This window comes from Morone saxatilis, unplaced genomic scaffold (assembly GCF_004916995.1).
Source record: "Morone saxatilis isolate NCDOM2014 unplaced genomic scaffold, NCSU_SB_2.0 Contig18, whole genome shotgun sequence".
Taxonomy (NCBI): domain Eukaryota; kingdom Metazoa; phylum Chordata; class Actinopteri; family Moronidae; genus Morone; species Morone saxatilis.
Window position 1 is genome coordinate 6,178,005 of NW_023339740.1, and position 18,563 is coordinate 6,196,567.

General features: G+C 41.1%; 1 protein-coding gene across 2 annotated transcripts; it reads right to left on the reverse strand.

The window, feature by feature from the left end:
• Window positions 1-81: 81 nt before the first annotated feature.
• On the reverse strand, window positions 82-18,222 carry mst1rb (macrophage stimulating 1 receptor b). Of its 2 annotated transcripts, none has more exons than XM_035662884.1 (21): window positions 17,974-18,222; window positions 14,194-15,498; window positions 11,042-11,218; window positions 10,817-10,939; window positions 9,952-10,122; window positions 9,696-9,856; window positions 8,761-8,896; window positions 8,509-8,645; window positions 7,977-8,156; window positions 7,657-7,756; window positions 7,283-7,501; window positions 7,008-7,154; window positions 5,493-5,646; window positions 5,218-5,307; window positions 4,901-5,113; window positions 4,729-4,809; window positions 4,376-4,557; window positions 4,126-4,235; window positions 3,806-3,971; window positions 2,966-3,102; window positions 82-1,901 (listed from the first exon to the last, which is right to left on the reverse strand). In XM_035662884.1, the coding sequence occupies exons 2-21, from the start codon at window positions 15,397-15,399 to the stop codon at window positions 1,670-1,672; spliced, it is 4,122 nt and encodes a 1,373-aa protein (XP_035518777.1). In that variant the 5' UTR covers window positions 15,400-15,498; window positions 17,974-18,222; the 3' UTR covers window positions 82-1,669. The 2 variants fall into 2 exon arrangements, with proteins under 2 accessions (XP_035518777.1, XP_035518775.1); XM_035662882.1 differs by having other exon boundaries at window positions 4,901-5,116.
• Window positions 18,223-18,563: the final 341 nt, after the last annotated feature.

The window sequence follows — 18,563 nt, forward strand, 5'->3', positions numbered from 1 at the left end:
CACACACATTTTGACAACATACACTGGGCTCACTCTCTCTGTCTATATCAAAGGCCCCTGCATGTGGGGATTGACTTTTGTTCTTGGCAGCATGAAAAAAGAGAAAACTTTATGATGTTTATTTCCCTCTGGTTTTATTTGACTCCGGTTTTGTTGTGGGGGAAGTGTGCTCATTGTGTGTGACGTCTGTTTACAGCACTGGGACTTGCTACTGTATGTTTGTGAGACGTTTGTTTGCTTTCTTTGTGAGATTGACAGATTGTTTGTCTGTGTTGGCTGATTCTTCAACTCATTTAATTGAAAATGCAGGCATTTGCTTCTGCCAATATGTCTGGGCAGAACAAATGAAAGAGGAAGAAAAGAGGAAGACATCCCTGCTTTTGACTGTGGTGCTGTTCTAGTATACTAATATCTCATGTGGCATCTAGAGTGCTTGGTTTTCAGAGATGGGGGAAAAGACCAGGGTCATTCATGTTGCTATGCTACTGAAAAATGATGCACACACAAAGAATGCTGGATCCATGTTGCTGGGAACATCTTCAGGAGCTTGATGACAATGCAGAAAACAACAGACTGCTGCCCTCTAGTGGAGGACTGCAAAAAATGACTTAACTCAATTTACATAGCAGCAGCCATAAGGGGAAAATAACTGCAAATGGAAGAGTTTGCATACAGTCTCATATTTACTTAATGTCCACAGCATGAGAACAAATCTATAAACAAATAAATATTTTAAATTATTACACTATCTTATAGACATTGTGTCAAGCAACAGGGTGATGTCAGATTGCTTTGAGAGATTGTGGTCAACATTGTGCGTCTTACAGAAGTATGATCCGAAATACACAGAACAATCACTACACTGCAAAATAATTAAAAGCAAATGTAGGAATGCCATACCTAAACATATACACATGGGCTCTGCCGCTGTGACAGTGCACTATGTTGTAGGTAATAAAAGAAAGCTAGTGTGCCACTGAATTAAAAACTTGTGTGGTTCTGTTGTTTGGATCATAGCTCTGCTTTTTGTGACTCTTTTCCTCAATATTGTAGCCAACACTGTTAAACAGAACTAACATTGCATTTATAATGTCTACATTAATAACAGCTGGGCATTATATCTCCAGTAGCCCTGTCCGGCAATGAGTAAGATTTGGTAACCTATTTAGCCATAGTCTGTGCCTTTATTTGCACAATACTTAGAGTTTGAAACCCCTTACTTAATCTGAAAAAACTCTTTTACTTATTTTTTCCATTGTTAGCTAGCTAGCTAACCTGCAAGCTAATTAGCTTCTACTGGCTATGTACCAAGTGTTAACAACAAGACTTGTTTTGCTTGGCTAGCTAACAAGTTAGTACTACAAAACTGATTAGATGTATTATCAGTTAGAAAAAATAACACAGAAACTAAATGGCTATTCAATACTTTTAAGATAACCAAGTTTGGAAGCTCACACTCTCTCAGCTAGTGTTGCAAACTTCCAATATGGCTGCCCAAGGGTGTGCTCTGTCAGCCGAAAGCATCTTACTACCACGTTCATGCACACAAACAGCAGGCAGTATATGTGTGTCAGATGCTTTGTGGTAAGAGACACTGCTGTGACCTGGCAGAGGTTTTTTGTGCTCTTGCTGTTAGCACCGATACAAGTTGAGAGTGGGAGAGGGGGGATCAGGAAGAGACTGAGCCTGAGTCTTCAACATCTGAGGAGTCGTATTCGTCAGCGGACTCTGTGAGGGCCGGGTAGGGCCGCGGCTGGTCCAGGTTGACGTAGGTCACATTCAGACTGATGTAGTGTTCTCCCTCCAGGCCGGACAGGATGGTGGAGACAGACGACACCAACGTAGCAAAGCTGGGCCTCAACTCTGAATCAGGGTCCCAGCACTGAAGCATAATGCTATACCTGGAAAAGACATGGACAGAGTCTGAGTCTAAGCAAGGAGCGAATGGCCAACTTAGTCCTCTGCATGATTGGCTAGCATTAAAATGAATCTATAATTACTTTCACATTTAGTCAAATTCCTAAAATTCCAGATCAGTTATAGGAATAATTTGACAATCTGGGAAATATACTTATTTGTTTTCTTGTTGAGAGTTAGACCACTATCATGTCTAAGCTAGATTGGTTCAGGCCTAAGGTGGCAAAATCCGCCTACCAACACCTCTAAAGCTCACAAAATGACACGTTATATTTTGTTTTATAATTATATTATAAGTGCAAAAACAACAAATTGCCATTTTACGTGGGTCTATGTGCCAAACTATTTATTGGCTGGGACCAGTTGCCAGGCAACTAGGAAGTTGGTTCTCGCCAAGAAATAGCCCATCAAAACGATAGCTAACTGCCTCTTGGCTCTATCTTCTCATCTAACTTTTTTCAACCAAAATATCTACATATGCCTTTAATGTAAGCTGGTGTTCTACATGAGTCCCTGGGTGATACTTTCCATGAGCCCTTAACCCAAATTGGATGTATGACAAGGCCTTAGTGGACAAGAAATATGAATGGTTGATTTATTCTCCATCAATCTGTAAGTTGGTGGGCAAAAGCTTACACCCCTAGGGATTTATCATTACAACAACAAAAACATGCCGGTTTATTTTTTGTAGTTCAGTGTGTGTGTTATGTGGTTTTGTGTGTGTGTGTGTGTGTGTGTGTGTGTGTGTGTGTGTCTGTTTGTGCAGGTGAAAGGTGTCTTGTAGAAATACACATTAACTCCCAAACAGGCTTGCTTAACTGTGCCGGAATTCAAAGTAGTGGACAATTTACGGGTTTCACAGTACTGAGTGACCATTCGAACACCTTGCTATGACTACTTGGACTTTGTGCCAGGACCTTTTCTCGCCTGCCTTGTAGCTGTAAATCTGTATTAGTAGCAGTTTTACAATGGATGTATGCAAACTAAGCAACAAGCTCAAATTTCTAATTAAACAAAGTGACATAATGTAATTACTCCGACTACTTACAAAGGGTCAGGGCAGTACAGGGGCTGGGGAAGCCTCCTACCCTTCAGTAAGTAATGTGTTATGTCATAAGGGTCCACCTCTGGGTAGGGGCTCGCTCCCCTGGTCAGCATCTCCCACATCAGCACACCAAAGGACCACTGCATCAAGAGAGACAAAAGTTACAGCAAATACCAGGACAATTGTACAGACCTGACCTCAAAACCAGTATTGTGTTTTGCACACATGTTAAGAAAAGTTTAAAAAATCTATATACAACTTGAAAGGGGCTACATGGAGCGATCGTTGCCACCCCCACCCTGAAAAACTGTACAGCCTTGAACACAGACAACCGGAAAAAAATGTTTTCTTTATTTTGCTGTAAATCCAGAAGATTTTCTGCTTAATTCAGCCAAGTGGCAATTCAGTAGTTTAGAAGAAAAAAAAAAGAAAAAAAGGAAAACAAATAGACATACATGTTTATAGATAGATTTTTTCTTGTGTTTTCCTACTATGTTAATCATTGTATTACCCCTCAAATTTACCCCAGTTTGGGAGCCACTGCTGTGAAGGCCAGCAGATGATGAGTGTACTGATTATTGTCATATATCGACATGGTAATAATTGGTATTTAAAGGCAACATCTCAAACATTATTAAACTTTGTGAACCAGACACATAATTACTGTACTCCTTTTCCAGATAATACTATTGTTCTACCTAATATCTGCAAGACAAAAAAATCATGCATTAAATCTGGAATTCCACCGCTACAAACACTGACCCTCAGTGTCCCTCAGTACCAAGACACTGACAACTAGTGCAAAGATCTTGATTATACTGAAGTAGACCTTCATTTGCTCACCACATCTGACTTGGAGGTGAATTTCTGTGTCTGCAGACTCTCAATGGCCATCCACTTGACAGGCAGCTTAGCCTTCCTGTGATCCTGAACACTGTAATACTCCTTATCAAAAACATCTCTGGCCATGCCAAAGTCTGCCACCTTGACTGTATATGACTCGTCCAGCCTAGACAGAAAAAGTAAGATGATATTTTTAAGTGCTGTGATGTAACATCCTCAACCAAATTTGTATTATGAACATCTCCTTACAATAAATCAAAGAGAAATTCAGGCCTAATGGCAATGAATAAATCGCTAATTTCTCTGCACATCTGACTCACATGCAGTTGCGTGCTGCGAGATCTCTGTGCACAAACTTCTTCTGAGCCAAATACTCCATCCCCTTGGCAACCTGCAGCCCGAAGCCGATTAAATCCTTCACAGTGGGGTTCTAAGCAAATCCCACAAACACATGACAAAAACACTAAATTAAAACAGTTGGAAATGTTACATAATTTGCTAGGTAGTAAAACAGATGGTTATACATAAATCAGATGATTAATTTGCACTGTTTTAATGTAGCTTTCACACCCTCTTCTCGCAGCGTATGAAGTGCCGCAGGTCCCCGTGTTTCATGTACGGTAGCACCACTAGAGGGAGCCCTTCCTGCGGCAGGAGGATGCCCAGCAGAGACAACACATTGCTGTGGTGGAAACCCTTCATTATGATACCTTCCTTTAGAAACTGCTCCACTTCCTCAACATCTGTTATTCCTGAGGAGATAAACACACAGATAAACATTATCAACCTAAATCTAAAGGAAGAAAGTGGCACCGATAGTTGCTTTTAAAATGGTGCTCAGAACACATCCTAAAAAACAGTGTGTAAACAACAAATGAGCAAATGAGACTGCTTTCCTAAGGCAGGAAGCAGATATTACTCACTATTCAAAGACTTGACAGCACAGTGGATTTCTCTGTTGTTGTGGTCTGTGAAGTAGCCATGATAGACGGTGCCAAAATGACCTGCAGAAAAAGACAGAATAAGACAGGATTACTACTGTTCCTTCAAAATATAATATAGCTCACACAAGATAGAAGCTGTGGGGTTCCTCACCTTTCCCTATGATCCGGTGGTGCTGCACAAGAAGCATCTCAGCGGGAATGAGAACATCCTTGACCTCCTCCAGCAGCTCTGGCCTAAAACTGGAGATGGAGATCTTCTCTGCAGGCATGAGGGGAGTGAGGGTAGGATCTATGCTGCCTGCAGCATAGGCCAGGCTGGGGAAAACCACTGGCCCCATCAGCGGAGTAGGATGATTCAGGGATACTACTTTTAAAAGTCCAGAGAGTGGGGTTTATTAATTTGTGTCAGAAGTAAATCAGCTATACAGTATTACAGCGTAGTATGTGAGTGCTTTGTGGGACAGTCACCTCTCCTGTAGTCCCCAACAGGTGACAGCTCCACATCATTTGTGCCAGAGCGGTTAGCACTGTGGGCCAAACGGGTCTCTACCATGGAGGCTGAAAAACATTTCACAGCACTTTTTAATCATCAACCCCTGGAGAGGAACACCTGTACATCATCTGCAACACCGGGGATGTTCTAGTTGAAAGAGTTGTGTAATTCATCCCAAATTCCCACCCACAGCCGGAAGCAGTTGTATAAACAGATTTGACCAAGGTCCACACAACAGAGAGGCACCCACCTTTCTTTTTCTTCCTTAAGTGTTTCATGACAACAAAGGCTAGCACCGCCCCTGCCACCAGAGCTGCCAGGATCCCCAGAACAATGCCCACCATGTAGTGGTTGCTGACCCTCACCACCGTGCCAACGTTGTGGACCTGCCCGTTGATGGAGATCTAAAGGAGTCCATCATACACAGTGCATACCATTATTTTATTATTGCACTGTAATCAGTGTTTTACTTGTAACTGTCCCAGTAAGTTCCAAGATATTTACACTGAGACTGGCTGTGTTTACTGTCACACTTTAAATGGCAAAAAAAAGGTCAAATCTACCTCTGCATTGGCTTAATTGTGGTATTTAAAATTAAGGAGTAGGTTAAGTGATTCTCTTAGGTTAGATGACTCACACACAGCACACACTTTTGGTACATGCCCTTATTTGCTTTCTTGCCAAGAGTTAGACGAAATACCACTCATCGTTGATCATTCCAACCCTAGCTTTGGATAGTGACCAAAAGAAGGAGATTGTGGATACAAGGGGCCGTATTGAGTTTTGTCCATGATGCGGCTGAGCTCATCCTCTGAGATATGGTGAGAAGCTTAAACATCCGGGCGGAGCTGGGAGCGGAAGAATGCCAATAGCAGCCAGCGGGGTGGTGTGGGTATCTTATCAGGATGCCTCCTCCTGGGCCCCTTCCTTAGGATGTTTTTTGGGCACAGAGATATATATATATCATCTGGCTTGGGACTGGAAAACATTTTACTGGTGAGAGGGAAGTCTGGACTACCCTGCTTAGCCTGCTGCCACCACAACCTGATAAGCAACAGAAAATAGATGAATGGACGGAATACCACCCAATTTAAATGGTGCGCCTTTGTAGCCAAATGGTTCAAGCATTAGCGACATAACTGCAATGTTGTTGGTTCAATTCCAGCCGGTGACCTTTATGTCATACAGCCCCTCTCTCCCCTGTTTCCTGTCTGTTTTGTCACTGTCAGACTGTCCAACAAAGGAAAAGAAAAACAAAAGAAAATATCCTGTACATGAAGTTACCTTTACACGTTATATCCTGTTTGTTTAGTCCATGCAGACCCTCAACTATGAAAAAAAGTTGTGGTTTTACGGGGGGTTAATGTGATGGACTACTTCTTGGCCAGGCACAGCAACTTTTTATTCATTTTTTTTAGAGGTGCCAGTAGGTGGATTTTGTTTGTCGAAATTATCTTATTATTAAGCTGTCAGCAGGAAAACAAATAAACATATTCCTAAGATGTTATACTATATTTTATTTGTTGATTTTGAATGCTGGATAAACTATATAGCTATCTGTTACTCTGCTGGGGTTGTGTATAGAAAATGAAGAATGTATAATTTATTTAGCTAAATATCTTGATGATCTTTACTAGACATATATTGAGCTCCGACAGTGAACAAGAATGGTTGGTGACAGGCACATGCATGACCTGGGGCCCATGTTGCATGCTGGATCCAGGTATGTCAGTTAATCATCATCTAAACCTCCAACCTGACTAACCTTCACTGGCAGTCCCTCACTGGGGATGGTCATGTTTTTGGGGATCCTGCAGGTGATTTCATTATCCAGGACTTTAGCATCACAATTGACACCTGCCACCGTCATAATGATGGTCATACAGGAGCTCACCAGATTCAGCTTTTGATGCTGTGCACAGAGAAGTCAAATCAAGATAGGAGACAAAATGAGTTATTAGAAATCCATAATAAATATTACAAAAACAAATGTATTTTGTCATTAATCCAGAAGCAAATACCGACAGAGCTATCTCTTACATGTAGTGACACTTCATCAAATCCAGGGTACAAACTCAGCACGTGTCCCTCTGTTTCAAAAGGTATGGGCTCGCCATAGGGGTGGTAGGAAAACTCTTTGTCCCAAAGTCCCAGCGCTCCATCCATGTCAAAAGAAAGCTGTCCTTCTTCGGTCTCATCCCTGTGGAACACAGGAGAGATACACTCCATCCTTGTGGGCAAGGACTTGCTTATGCACTCCTGAAACAAAAGAGTATGGTCATACTTTAAGCCCATACAGTAAAATGTGTAACATAAACAAAGCGTATGCGACCTTGGAAGGAAATCTAATTATTCTAAAACTGTAAAATGATGCTTTTGAATATATCTACTGTACATTATGATGAACACTGTACCCTTGTCACAGGTTTCAAGTGGCTCTCATTGGGTTTAAAGCGGATGATGGTGCGGTAAACAGAATCCAGGTTCTCCCCCTCAATCACAATCTTTGACCCCCTGCAATTCAGACAAATGTGGGAGATGGTTTCAGTTTCATACTGTCAGGGGAAATAAGACCATTTCCTGTTACAACTGAATTTGTCATATGAGAAATATGATTAAATGTATAGCAAATACAATCTTTTTATACTTGTGTTTCCTTTGTCTTGATTCAATAACTTTATTTCCAGATCAGAATACACACAGGCTGTTTGTGCTGGAGGGCTCACTGGCCTACCTGTCAAAGCTACAGCCTGGGAGGACGGCTGTAATCTTTGGGTTTTCTTTGTAGTAAAAGACCTTTGTGGTGAGGACAGGAGACTTGTCGATGAAAACACTCAGTGGGACGTCCCTCACCTCTGAGATGTGCTGAGACAGACAGATGATGGAGGACACATTGCCTATAGGCTTTGTGACTCTGTAGAGACGCAGAGGTATGTGAATTAGATGCCATGACAGATGAAAGGCTTTGTGCTTTTAAATATGATGATTTACATGTTCAATAAGATAACATCTACAGTAAAAAATTGTTCTGTTCTGAGTCAGTATTTGGAGACACTTCTTGGAATTAGCCTGTAGTTTCCTAAACCATAATTATTCTGCACACAAGTTGGAACATGTTTGCTTAATACGTCATGGCAATAAAAATGTTCTGTGCAGCAACTCATTCTCTTAACCTCTAAAAAGTAGGGCATTTACAAAAAGGGAGTTGTATTTTTAAAATTTTTTAAAAGTGATGAAAACAGATAAAGAGAGATGTATATCCAGACCTCATTATAGGACAGGGCACGTCATTGAGAGTGACTTTTCTCGTCTTCCCAGCATCCAAATGAGGTCCAGTCACTGTGATGAGTGTGCCCCCAACACGAGGTCCATAATTGGGCTGGATTTCTGTGATGTTGGGAATCTGGAGAAACAGTTTATTATTGAAAAGTGGTTCCATAGGTTAAATAGCTCGTAAAAATACGAATAGCTTGTATGTTGTCATGAGGATGTAAGTAGATTATAAAAGGAAAGATTACCACAAATGTGAATCCTGGCAGTTCTGCCTTCCCGTCAATAGAGTAGCGTCCTTCCACCTTGCCCTCATGCACCTCCACCGTAATGTTGACTGGTTTGGACAGCTCAGTGGCCCCAGAGCGAATCTTACACACCAGGCTGGAGAGCAGCACAACAAAATGCTTGTGTCAGTATGTCAGTGGCCAATGCAGTTACTGCAACACCTTTCAGACAACTGAACCTCAAAGGTAAATTTAAATTGCTGGACTTTAAATAGTAGACAATGGTTCCTGTAGTTTCAACAGGTTAACTTTGCTGCTAATATACAACTTTCAAGTTTAATTAATAACAAAATTATTTTTTATAGTTTGTTGGGAAATCCATTCAAGAAATAATATCTTCATAAATATCGTATGTATTAACACTTTTTAGCCAAGTCATTTCACTACATTTCACCAAAGCTAATATTCTCAGTCAAGCAACCATCTCAGTACTTCCTCACAGAGCCACCTGCATGGCTGGGTAGACTCTTAGTCTTGTTTAACTAAACATATTGGCTATCTAGTTTGTATGGTAAATGTAAATTAAATTGAGTCACACCGATATGTTTCAACATATCAGTTAGGCTTAAAAGGGCACATATCAAGTTTTTGTGTCAGGCCTTTAAAGTCTAGATGCATTATTTTGATTTGTGACAACAGTCAGACATTGTATATCAATTTCTCCACAAACAGTAGTCTCAACAGACCAGATCACTGTGCAGCAAAAATATGCAATGATTCTCAATTTCTCTGAAGGCTTCTGGGAAAGAAATTACAAACTTTTTATTTTATTTTGAAAGGGCAAGAAAATCTACCCTTAGGTTTTGTTTGCCCTTTGAAAATAAAATGAAAACAAAATGACTATAGCATGAACAGATTGTACTTGGAACCAGACCAAGCACTTCATGGTTACTCACTGTGTGTTGTTGCTTTTGGCTGAAAGCACAGTGCAGGCAGTCTGTCCCAGCCGGACCTGGTGGGTTCTGGAGGAGATGGCAGGTCGTAAGGGGGACTGGAACTCCCAACCACACACCGTTAGCTCTGTTTGACCATCAGGGGGAGCAGTCCGTGGAAAGAACTGCGTCAATAAAGCAGAATATATAGTACCACCTTGAAATTAAATGCTTTTGTTAGTTGCACAAAGAGATGTTTGGCTTACAGAACAAACCTCACCCCAGTGATCCCTGGTGGGCAGGACTCGTTCCTCCAGTGACTTTGACACTCGCTCTCCCAGGAGCACACTCCAGAGCACCAGCCACAGCCCATGAACTTAGGGGCTGTCAGACACGTGGCACAGGTCAGGAAGTGTTGACAGCCTGGGCCTCTCTGGGGAACCTGGATCATCTGAAACAGACAGATTACAATTTCTAAGGCCACAAAGTCAATCTCAGGAGAAAGATGCCCTGTGCTATTTCATTTTTAATGAGGCAATTAACATCTGCTGAATAAAATTACGTTAATATCCTCCTACATAATTTATTCCTTCCATGCAAAGAGAGACATGTAAACTGATACTGGGCCTCATGCAGCACCATGCTGTTTAACAGGTAACCTGGGCAGCTACTGCAGGTGAAATTAAATCTAAGATCTAACATATCAGATTAATAACAGATTCATTTAAAACTGTTTCATTTAGATAAGTCATGTCTTACCTCTTTAATTAACTATAGCATTATATTTTCTCACAGCAACAGCATAATTTCCATAATAATCATCATGATTAAATTGGTAAGACATAAAATAAAATAAGACCAAGGGTGATCAGCCTACCCCAAACCACAAAGCCATACCAAGTTTATAGATTTTCTTTAGCCACTTATTTGTTCTCTGGGTCACAGGGGTCAAACCATATCCCAGCATGCACTGCAGTGAGGCAGGGAAACACCCTGGACAGGTCCCCAGAGCATCATATGGACATACGATTAGTCACACTTCCTACTCAATTGTAATTGTAACATGATCTGACCTGCATGCCTCCAGTCCAGTGTATCTATAGATGGTTTTACTCTCATTGAAAGACATGGGATTGCTAATGTACCTTGTCTCCAACCACAAAGAGGAGATATTCTGATGAGTAAACAGCAGCGATGGATGAGACCCTCTGGTTCTCTACCAAAGAGTAATTGGCAAAGACAATAGGGCTGGATCTTGTCAATACAAGCTGCCAACACAGACACAACATATGATTATTAGTAGCAGACAATAGTAATATAATATAAAAGTGAAGACAAATAACAAAAGTTGCTGATAAAACGCTGTGTACCTGCAGCAGGCGTCCTGTAGAGGTGCCAATATGGGCTACCGTCTTGTTCTCTATGGTTGTGACCAGCAAAGATGTAAGCAGGACGTCTGTCATCTGCCTGTTGAAGAGGTCCACTCTGTAGTAAGGCTTTGACACCATAGTAGGATGGTCTCTGCATGTGGCATTGTTCTCCATGCTCTAGTACCAAGGCCACAGGCAGCAGAGGACATGAAAATGAGACAATGAGGAACAAAATGAGGAAGAACACACACTCAGCATTATTTAAACTGCTATTATGAGACATGTTTTAACTAGGTTGACAGTAGTGTCTACAACAGGTGGAAATAGTACTTAGACAAAACAATCCAAACACATGACACAAAACTGTGTGGTAACTCACTGTCTTCATCACCGGATTAAGTTTGCTCAGTTAGTCATGGAGATGGATCTGTTCTGTCAAACTGATATCCCCAAAGCTCAAGAATGAATTGTTGGATGAGTAATAGGCAATGTAAAAATGCAATTCTCTTAAAATTGTTTACTGATAAACCCTCATCCATATACAAAGGCTTAACTGATATTAACAACAACACATCCCACCAGTAGTGAGTGAGCAGACCACATTTTCCTTTATGCTGCTTTAAAGCCAAACAATATGAGCCTCTATTCGGCGTCACCCCCACAAAGTTTCCAGCATCCAGTTTGCTTTATAAAGTAGATTAAATTACCTTGACAGCTCAGAGTGAATATTCTTGTGCTCTGAAGAGTTACACATTCTCAGACAATAATATTTTATCATTTAATGAGCTGTAGTAAGACAGGCCCAGCTGCTTGCTTTTAAGGATGTGGTATGAGCTGCACTAGTCACCAAGGTAATGAGGAGAAACAAAGTCCCTGGCACACCAGAAGCACAAGGTGAATCTGTCATGATAATATGATCATTTCATAATTTAAGAGGCCATGATAAATGGTTATGTGCTGCATTACTGGCAGAAGGATTACCTTGTAGCTATAGATAGAGAGCAGGGTGGATTACTGTTTGATTAAAGGGAGTAAGTCTTCATGTAAACATCCACTAATAACTCTGAGGCCAAGATATAAAAACAAAGAAATAACATTTTCTTTTTTTTTCTTGGCATATAAAAGTGGTTACAGGAAACTGGAAATCAAATCAAGTAGATGCAAAATATTGGAAGACATGCAAGATGATGTGAGCCTAGAGCTTGAGGAGAAATACATAAACAACATTGCTATTGACTGGCATAAAACCTTGGTTATAATTCAGTTTCCTGAACCCTAAAACTCAAATTCCACTGACTTTCAAATAAGAAAAATCATTATTTAGAAAGTTCACACATACAACACTTCATGGACCTAGTGAAAGAAACTAACAGCAGGAGTTACACCTCTAAAATGGCATTGTGAAAAAGTGTGAACAAATATATAGTTAGAAATATTATATCCTATCCTAAATGTTCATACTTTAGTGAGAACCTATAAGAGCAAAAAAGTAGCCTGTTACTGACCAAACTGCATACTCATTTTGCAAAAAAAGTTTTCATTATTCATTCTAACAATGGTCTAACATCTAAATAATTTGATGACGTACTAAAAAGAAGAAAAGCATAGTGTTTGTGAGGCAAGGATGATGCTGGCACAAAAGGTATTTTGATCTGCTGAGAAATGGAAGAACCAGGATTTCAGATTGTTGGACAATCCCGCCGGCCGGTTACTCAACATTCAGACCAGCAGCCAAAAGCAACAAAACAGGAGTCTCAGGAGAAAGTGTTCCTCTGAAGAGAAATAGAAGTATCCTAAAGAGAATAAACTCCATAAAACTGTTTGACCACTTCCACATTTGCATCAGCTGTGAATCTACACAGCTGAAATCAAAGCCAATGAAACATTTTTTCAGCTTCACTTCACAGTTTTGTTTCTGAGTCACAACATCTGTTTTACCACAAGTTCTAAGACTCAACATCCAAACTATAAAATTATAGCAGCAACTCAGTTCTGGGAATTTTACTTAATTCTAAAACTGGCTTAAATTTACTTTTTAATAACGAGTATGCAGTCTGACCACAACCTCCCACTCCTCAGCAGCCAAAACTGATTAACTTAACATAAAAAAATAAATAGCAGTTTTCCCACGAGAGTTAACACAAAAAACCATGAATCTAATATGTTTTAAAATATATATATCCAAATGCACAGTATGGCCTTAAAAGGACACTGAATATACTCACACCATGCCAGTTATTCAGGGACTGATATAATAAGAAAGAAAGAGGAAAACATGTTTTCACTGACATGAGATACATTTTAAGTTTTCCTTTTAATGTCTTCCTGTCTCCCACCTGGTCTCCATCCAATTTTCATTCCACTGGTTGCCTCTAAATAATGACAAAGGTTGTGTGGCAACCCTGGCAACGCTTCTCATCTTTTCATACTGCCTAACTCTCAGCGAGATAATGCACAGTTGTTAGGGAATAATAAGCTCTCAAGGGCAAGTTTGATCCATATTTCTGATAACAATGCTTTCACTTTCACCTTTCATCTTGCATAATAATTGGCAGATTTATCTTGGAAAATAGTAAGTCATGATGCTCCTGCCAGTACTGTAAAATATTGCTTTATTTAGGGGTTTATATGATTGCATAAACTGAAATTTCTCCATAATAATCATCAACGCCTGAGTAAGGATGTACTTGTCATTATCATTTTGGATCAAAACCATTACAACTCTGAGAAGTACTTCTATACTTAACTCATTTGGATATTACCTTCCCCTGTTCATTCCCAACAAGGTCTCAGTGATCTGGCTTTGTTTACTATATTTTTAATGTCCGCACACATGGCAAGAGAACAGACACCAGGCATGCTTTATAGTTCCACATCCAAAATATTTTTAACTCAAGATACCTGCACCCTGAGTAAGTAAGTGATGTATTGCTGGAAACACATTGTTCATCTTATCCAGTTGACTACACATACATTCCCTCTCACCCGCCCTCTATGAATGAGCCACACACAACTGAGTTCTACACCTGTCTGTCTCTTTCAATCAGTATATTGAAGAAAATCAAACTGGGACTATTTCAGGGGAAAAAAGTAGACCCGAGATCATATTGATCACCTGAATCAGCTGTATGTTAGTGGACTGGTGGGCTCACCTCATGTGGACAGCTCTCACAGGGCTGAAAATGGCAGAGCCCTCTGGAGAGCTGCTCTGGTCCAGACTCGCAGCAGTCATCCACCCCATCTACGATTGCTTTGTTCACGTTGTCCATGGGGAAGGCGCACAGGGCAGAGTCGTGCTCCGTGACCCCGTTGTCATCAGTGACAGCAAAAACCCCATAGAGAATGTCATCCTCCTCCTCCGCCCCTAACTCCTCTGCCAGCTCCCTGCCTGCCTTGCCAAAATGGGCCGCCTGGACCACATTGTAAACCACATCCTTATAGGGTTCGCTGGCTACGTTCCTCCGCCGCCGTTTTGGTTCAAACCGACATTCCAGGATGACCTCACGATACCTCTTCATCTCCCATTCATTCCGTGGGAGACGGCCCAAGCGAGTCTGAAACGGAGATGAGTCCTGATCTGGACTCTCTCTCTGAACTGAGAGGAAGTAGACAAACTCCTGAGTGAAAAAGCTGTAGACATATTCAATATGGTATGTCCTCCGCAAGGCTGGAAGGACAGTCAGGCCACGCACGTCACTGTAGAAACCATCTTCTGTGGCCAGTGGTCGACGCACTGATATAGACTTCCTTCCATATCGCTGGGTCACACTGTCATTGACAGTGGTGGCGACAAAGAAGTAGACTGTCTGACCCTCTTCCACCATGGTGACTTTGGTACCAAGAGGGCTAGCCACACAGTCAGGACAGTAGGCAGCAGAGTTTGAGTCCTTTCTGAACAAACACTTAGAAAGAGAAGGCGCCTCTCCATTTGACTTAAGTTCGTGGAAATAACATACACCATACTGAGAACTTCCACAAGAGTATAAATACATAAAGAGAGTATCCAGTAGCAAGACCTGATTGTTTGTGTCCTCCAGGAAGTTGGGATCCTTGTCCACGTCACACAAATCGCATATCTGACACTCTGGGCTTCCCACCGGCCCAGTGCGGACCTCCCACACCTTCTCCAAGCTTCTGTTGACAGCTTCGATCACATTCTGAGAGGCAACATACACCTCCTGGTAAAATGAGTTGTTGACTATATTCTGGATAGGGCCCCGGGCCTGGAAGAAGGGCATGGTGTAAACCAAAGAGAAGTTGACTTGGCTAGGGGCATGTAAGGAACAGTTGGCCAAGGTAAAGGCCAGCAGAGTCTGGAGCCAGACACATGTCCCCCACAGTGTGGTCCAGTGGACCATCTCCACTCTGGGGTTCACAGGGGGCAACAGCACAGACGAACGTGGGGTTACCTCCAGGTCTGATGCCGGGACAAAAGCATCCTTAACACCAGCTGTTACCTGAATGAAGAGAAATTAGAACATATGTCCTAAGTTATTAAAGAAATGATCCTCTACAACATAAATTACACAATTCTTACCCTGAAAACAGTTTGAATGAAAGTTAGATGAAAATATTCTGTTGAATATGAAGCTGCAACCAGGAGACGGGGGAAACAGCTAACCTGGCTTTGTCTAAATTGACATTGTAATTTCTGTGCGAATGAAACAAATAAGACAGAACTTCAGTTATTAGTATACTAATATATTAGTTGATAAGTGCATTATTTGTACCTGAAAAATCAGTGTCAGTGTGCTTTTTTATGTTCTGCACTGAATCCTAATAGATCTGAGGTGACAAATATTATTATCATGGTTGAGCCAGATGATGATAAAAGTGCATGTGGTCATAAAGATAAAAGCTTCCTCTGACTCAACACAAACACTGAGAGGAAATGTTTACATAATCAAACAGAGAGCTGTGTTGGCGGTGCTCAACATAGTAGACAGTGGGTAAGACTATTTTTATTGTGATTTCCTGCACAAGTCATTCTTATCTTACCTGCCTGGTCATGTTTATTCTGGTTAATCCAATTAGTCATGATTTTATGCAAGATAACAGGTAGCAACAAACCAAGTTAATGGCCTTAATTTGACATTAATGCCTCAAATGTACCAAATCAAAATGAGCATTTTTCAGTGGCTCATCTTCATCAGTCACTGAACAACAACCAACCAAATGGAACCATGTTTCAAACTCCGAGCCTCGTCTTACTCCTGAACAGACGTTGTTGGGTGGATCATTAACCAGACACATTACAGTAAGGCTGTTTTCGAAAACCCCAGCCTCCCTGCTTTGCATTCCTGTCACATCCACTACGTGCCTTTCAGGGGGAAAGATGTGCACGGACTGATGGTCATAAGACCACATGTGCCTTTTTAAGTCCCAAGTGAAGAAGAAACGGCTTGTCTGCTCGTGCCAAAGAATTTCATCAACTCTGATTATTTTATTTAGAAGCACAGAACATTTGCTTTGACCAGAATTCTTTTTAGAAAACAGCACTTATTCTTGCTACAAGCAGTCATATGGAAAAGTTTGAAGTCAAGACTTTGGTGTCTCTGCATCAATAATTCATCGAGTCCCACTAACGTTGTGTTACATTTTAACATTTGCAGCTCCATGTGAAACTGAGGTTAAGGTTAGAGGACATGGGTATACATAGTAATGGCACTGATTGACTTTCTTCATGTTCATGGTTAATAAAGCAAATGGCTGAAATTGAGTTTCCATTCATTGTACTATAGTGCTATTTACAGACTGCATCAGTGTATTCCCTCACAGGTGAATTAAAGATGTAGTCATAGTGAGAACACCAGGTTCCTTAGTTAATAGAACATCAAACCAGACTTCAGGCTAAATAGGATTGTGATTTATAGCCAATTTACCTGTCTCATTTTCCAAATATACAACGTTTTATTACTATCATTTATTTAAAACAACAACCTGCAAGACTACAGTGAGAGTGTGCAGGTACTCCATTGACTGCAGTATGCAACCGCTTTTATTGGTTCAGTGCCTTGCTAACAGGTTCTTTGGTGGCAGTTAATTAGAGTAAGAAAGAGCATCTCTCTTTCATTAATCACTGCACAGATATCCACAGGGACCTGGAGAGGCAATCTGCTGTGCAGACAATCAATGGTCAAAACATATTGTACCCCAAGGACATATGCATTGATCTAGTGGAAAAGGAAATGCATCCCAAACCAGTACAGAACCCCTGCACCAGCTCTGCAATTATTTCATTTTTTTAAACAGAAGTAAGGATGATTTATTTGAGTTTTTCCTCAAAAATAAAATCAATGAATTCTGAAAATTGCACAAAAGCAGCATCATTTTTAGCTTCTTGTCCTTTTTATCTTTTTGGAAGTATGTTTTTGTTTATATTCTCTCCATGTCTGTGCTCCTGTTTAACATCTACATTAAGCTCAGTGAAATTGTGCCAGTCCATTCTGGCTCCAGTTCACATGTAAGATGGTATGTGATACCATTCAGCTGCACTAGATGTGGGAGGGTAAACAGGGGAACACCTCTCTCTGTGAGGAAGGCACTGTGGTCGACTATTACACATACTGTACTGAGAATGAATCCAATTCTAAATCTACACCGTAATATTTAAAAGTATCCCTCTCCCTGTTCACATCAACAGCCTACAATGCAATTAAAACTCTTAATAAAACACTAAGGCTGGTTTAAATGTTGTAAGTGGGGCACAGTAAGGAACAGCTTTGTGACATTTTAATCTTCTGTAATAGTGTCAGTTTTTTTCTGAAGAACAGTTGTTCACATATAATGGCTGTATGTTTGCAATATCTGAACAACAACTACTACTGAACTACTGAGATATTTAGCAGTGTCAGCTTCTTTTCCAGTCTGTCTTTCTATATAAAATATGTAGGCCTATGTTACATGCAGCTGTGAGTGTTATGAAAACCTACCTGCACAGGCTACTTACTATCCTCTTCAGGGAAGCAGCCACCGCCAAGGTGTTTGGTCAGGACTTTAGAGGTGCGCGGTGGATGGCTGATCTTTCCTCGGGTAGGTTTTGAACACTATACGATTCATTTCTACTAAAGCCTGTGCGTCCTCACAAAGCGCTGGAACATAAACAGACATAAACTCTGTTGGTTTCGGATTTAACTTCAACTCCCAGAACGAGTCGCTCTTCTTCCCCTCAAGCAGCGCTCCAGCTCGCTCCTCCCCTCCACGCTTCAGACGGACAGACAGCAGCCCAGACAGAGCCAATTAACCCACACACCTCTCCCGGTGACGCACACGATGCCATACATTGATGCAGGTTGCCCGTGGACGCGCACTTTTCTTTATGCGGCTGGCTGTTTTCTGTCTGGCAACCAATTCCAGATTACCTACTGTACAGATCGGCCCTGTCACACTCACTGTTCCTCACTAAAACACACCATCAGAGCCACTTGCATTATTATTTTATCATCCAAGTGTACAGCTTCCTTGTTGTTTAGGCAACAGGGCAGCATGTCTACTGTTTGTCTTATGTTGGTCTCCTGAAGTT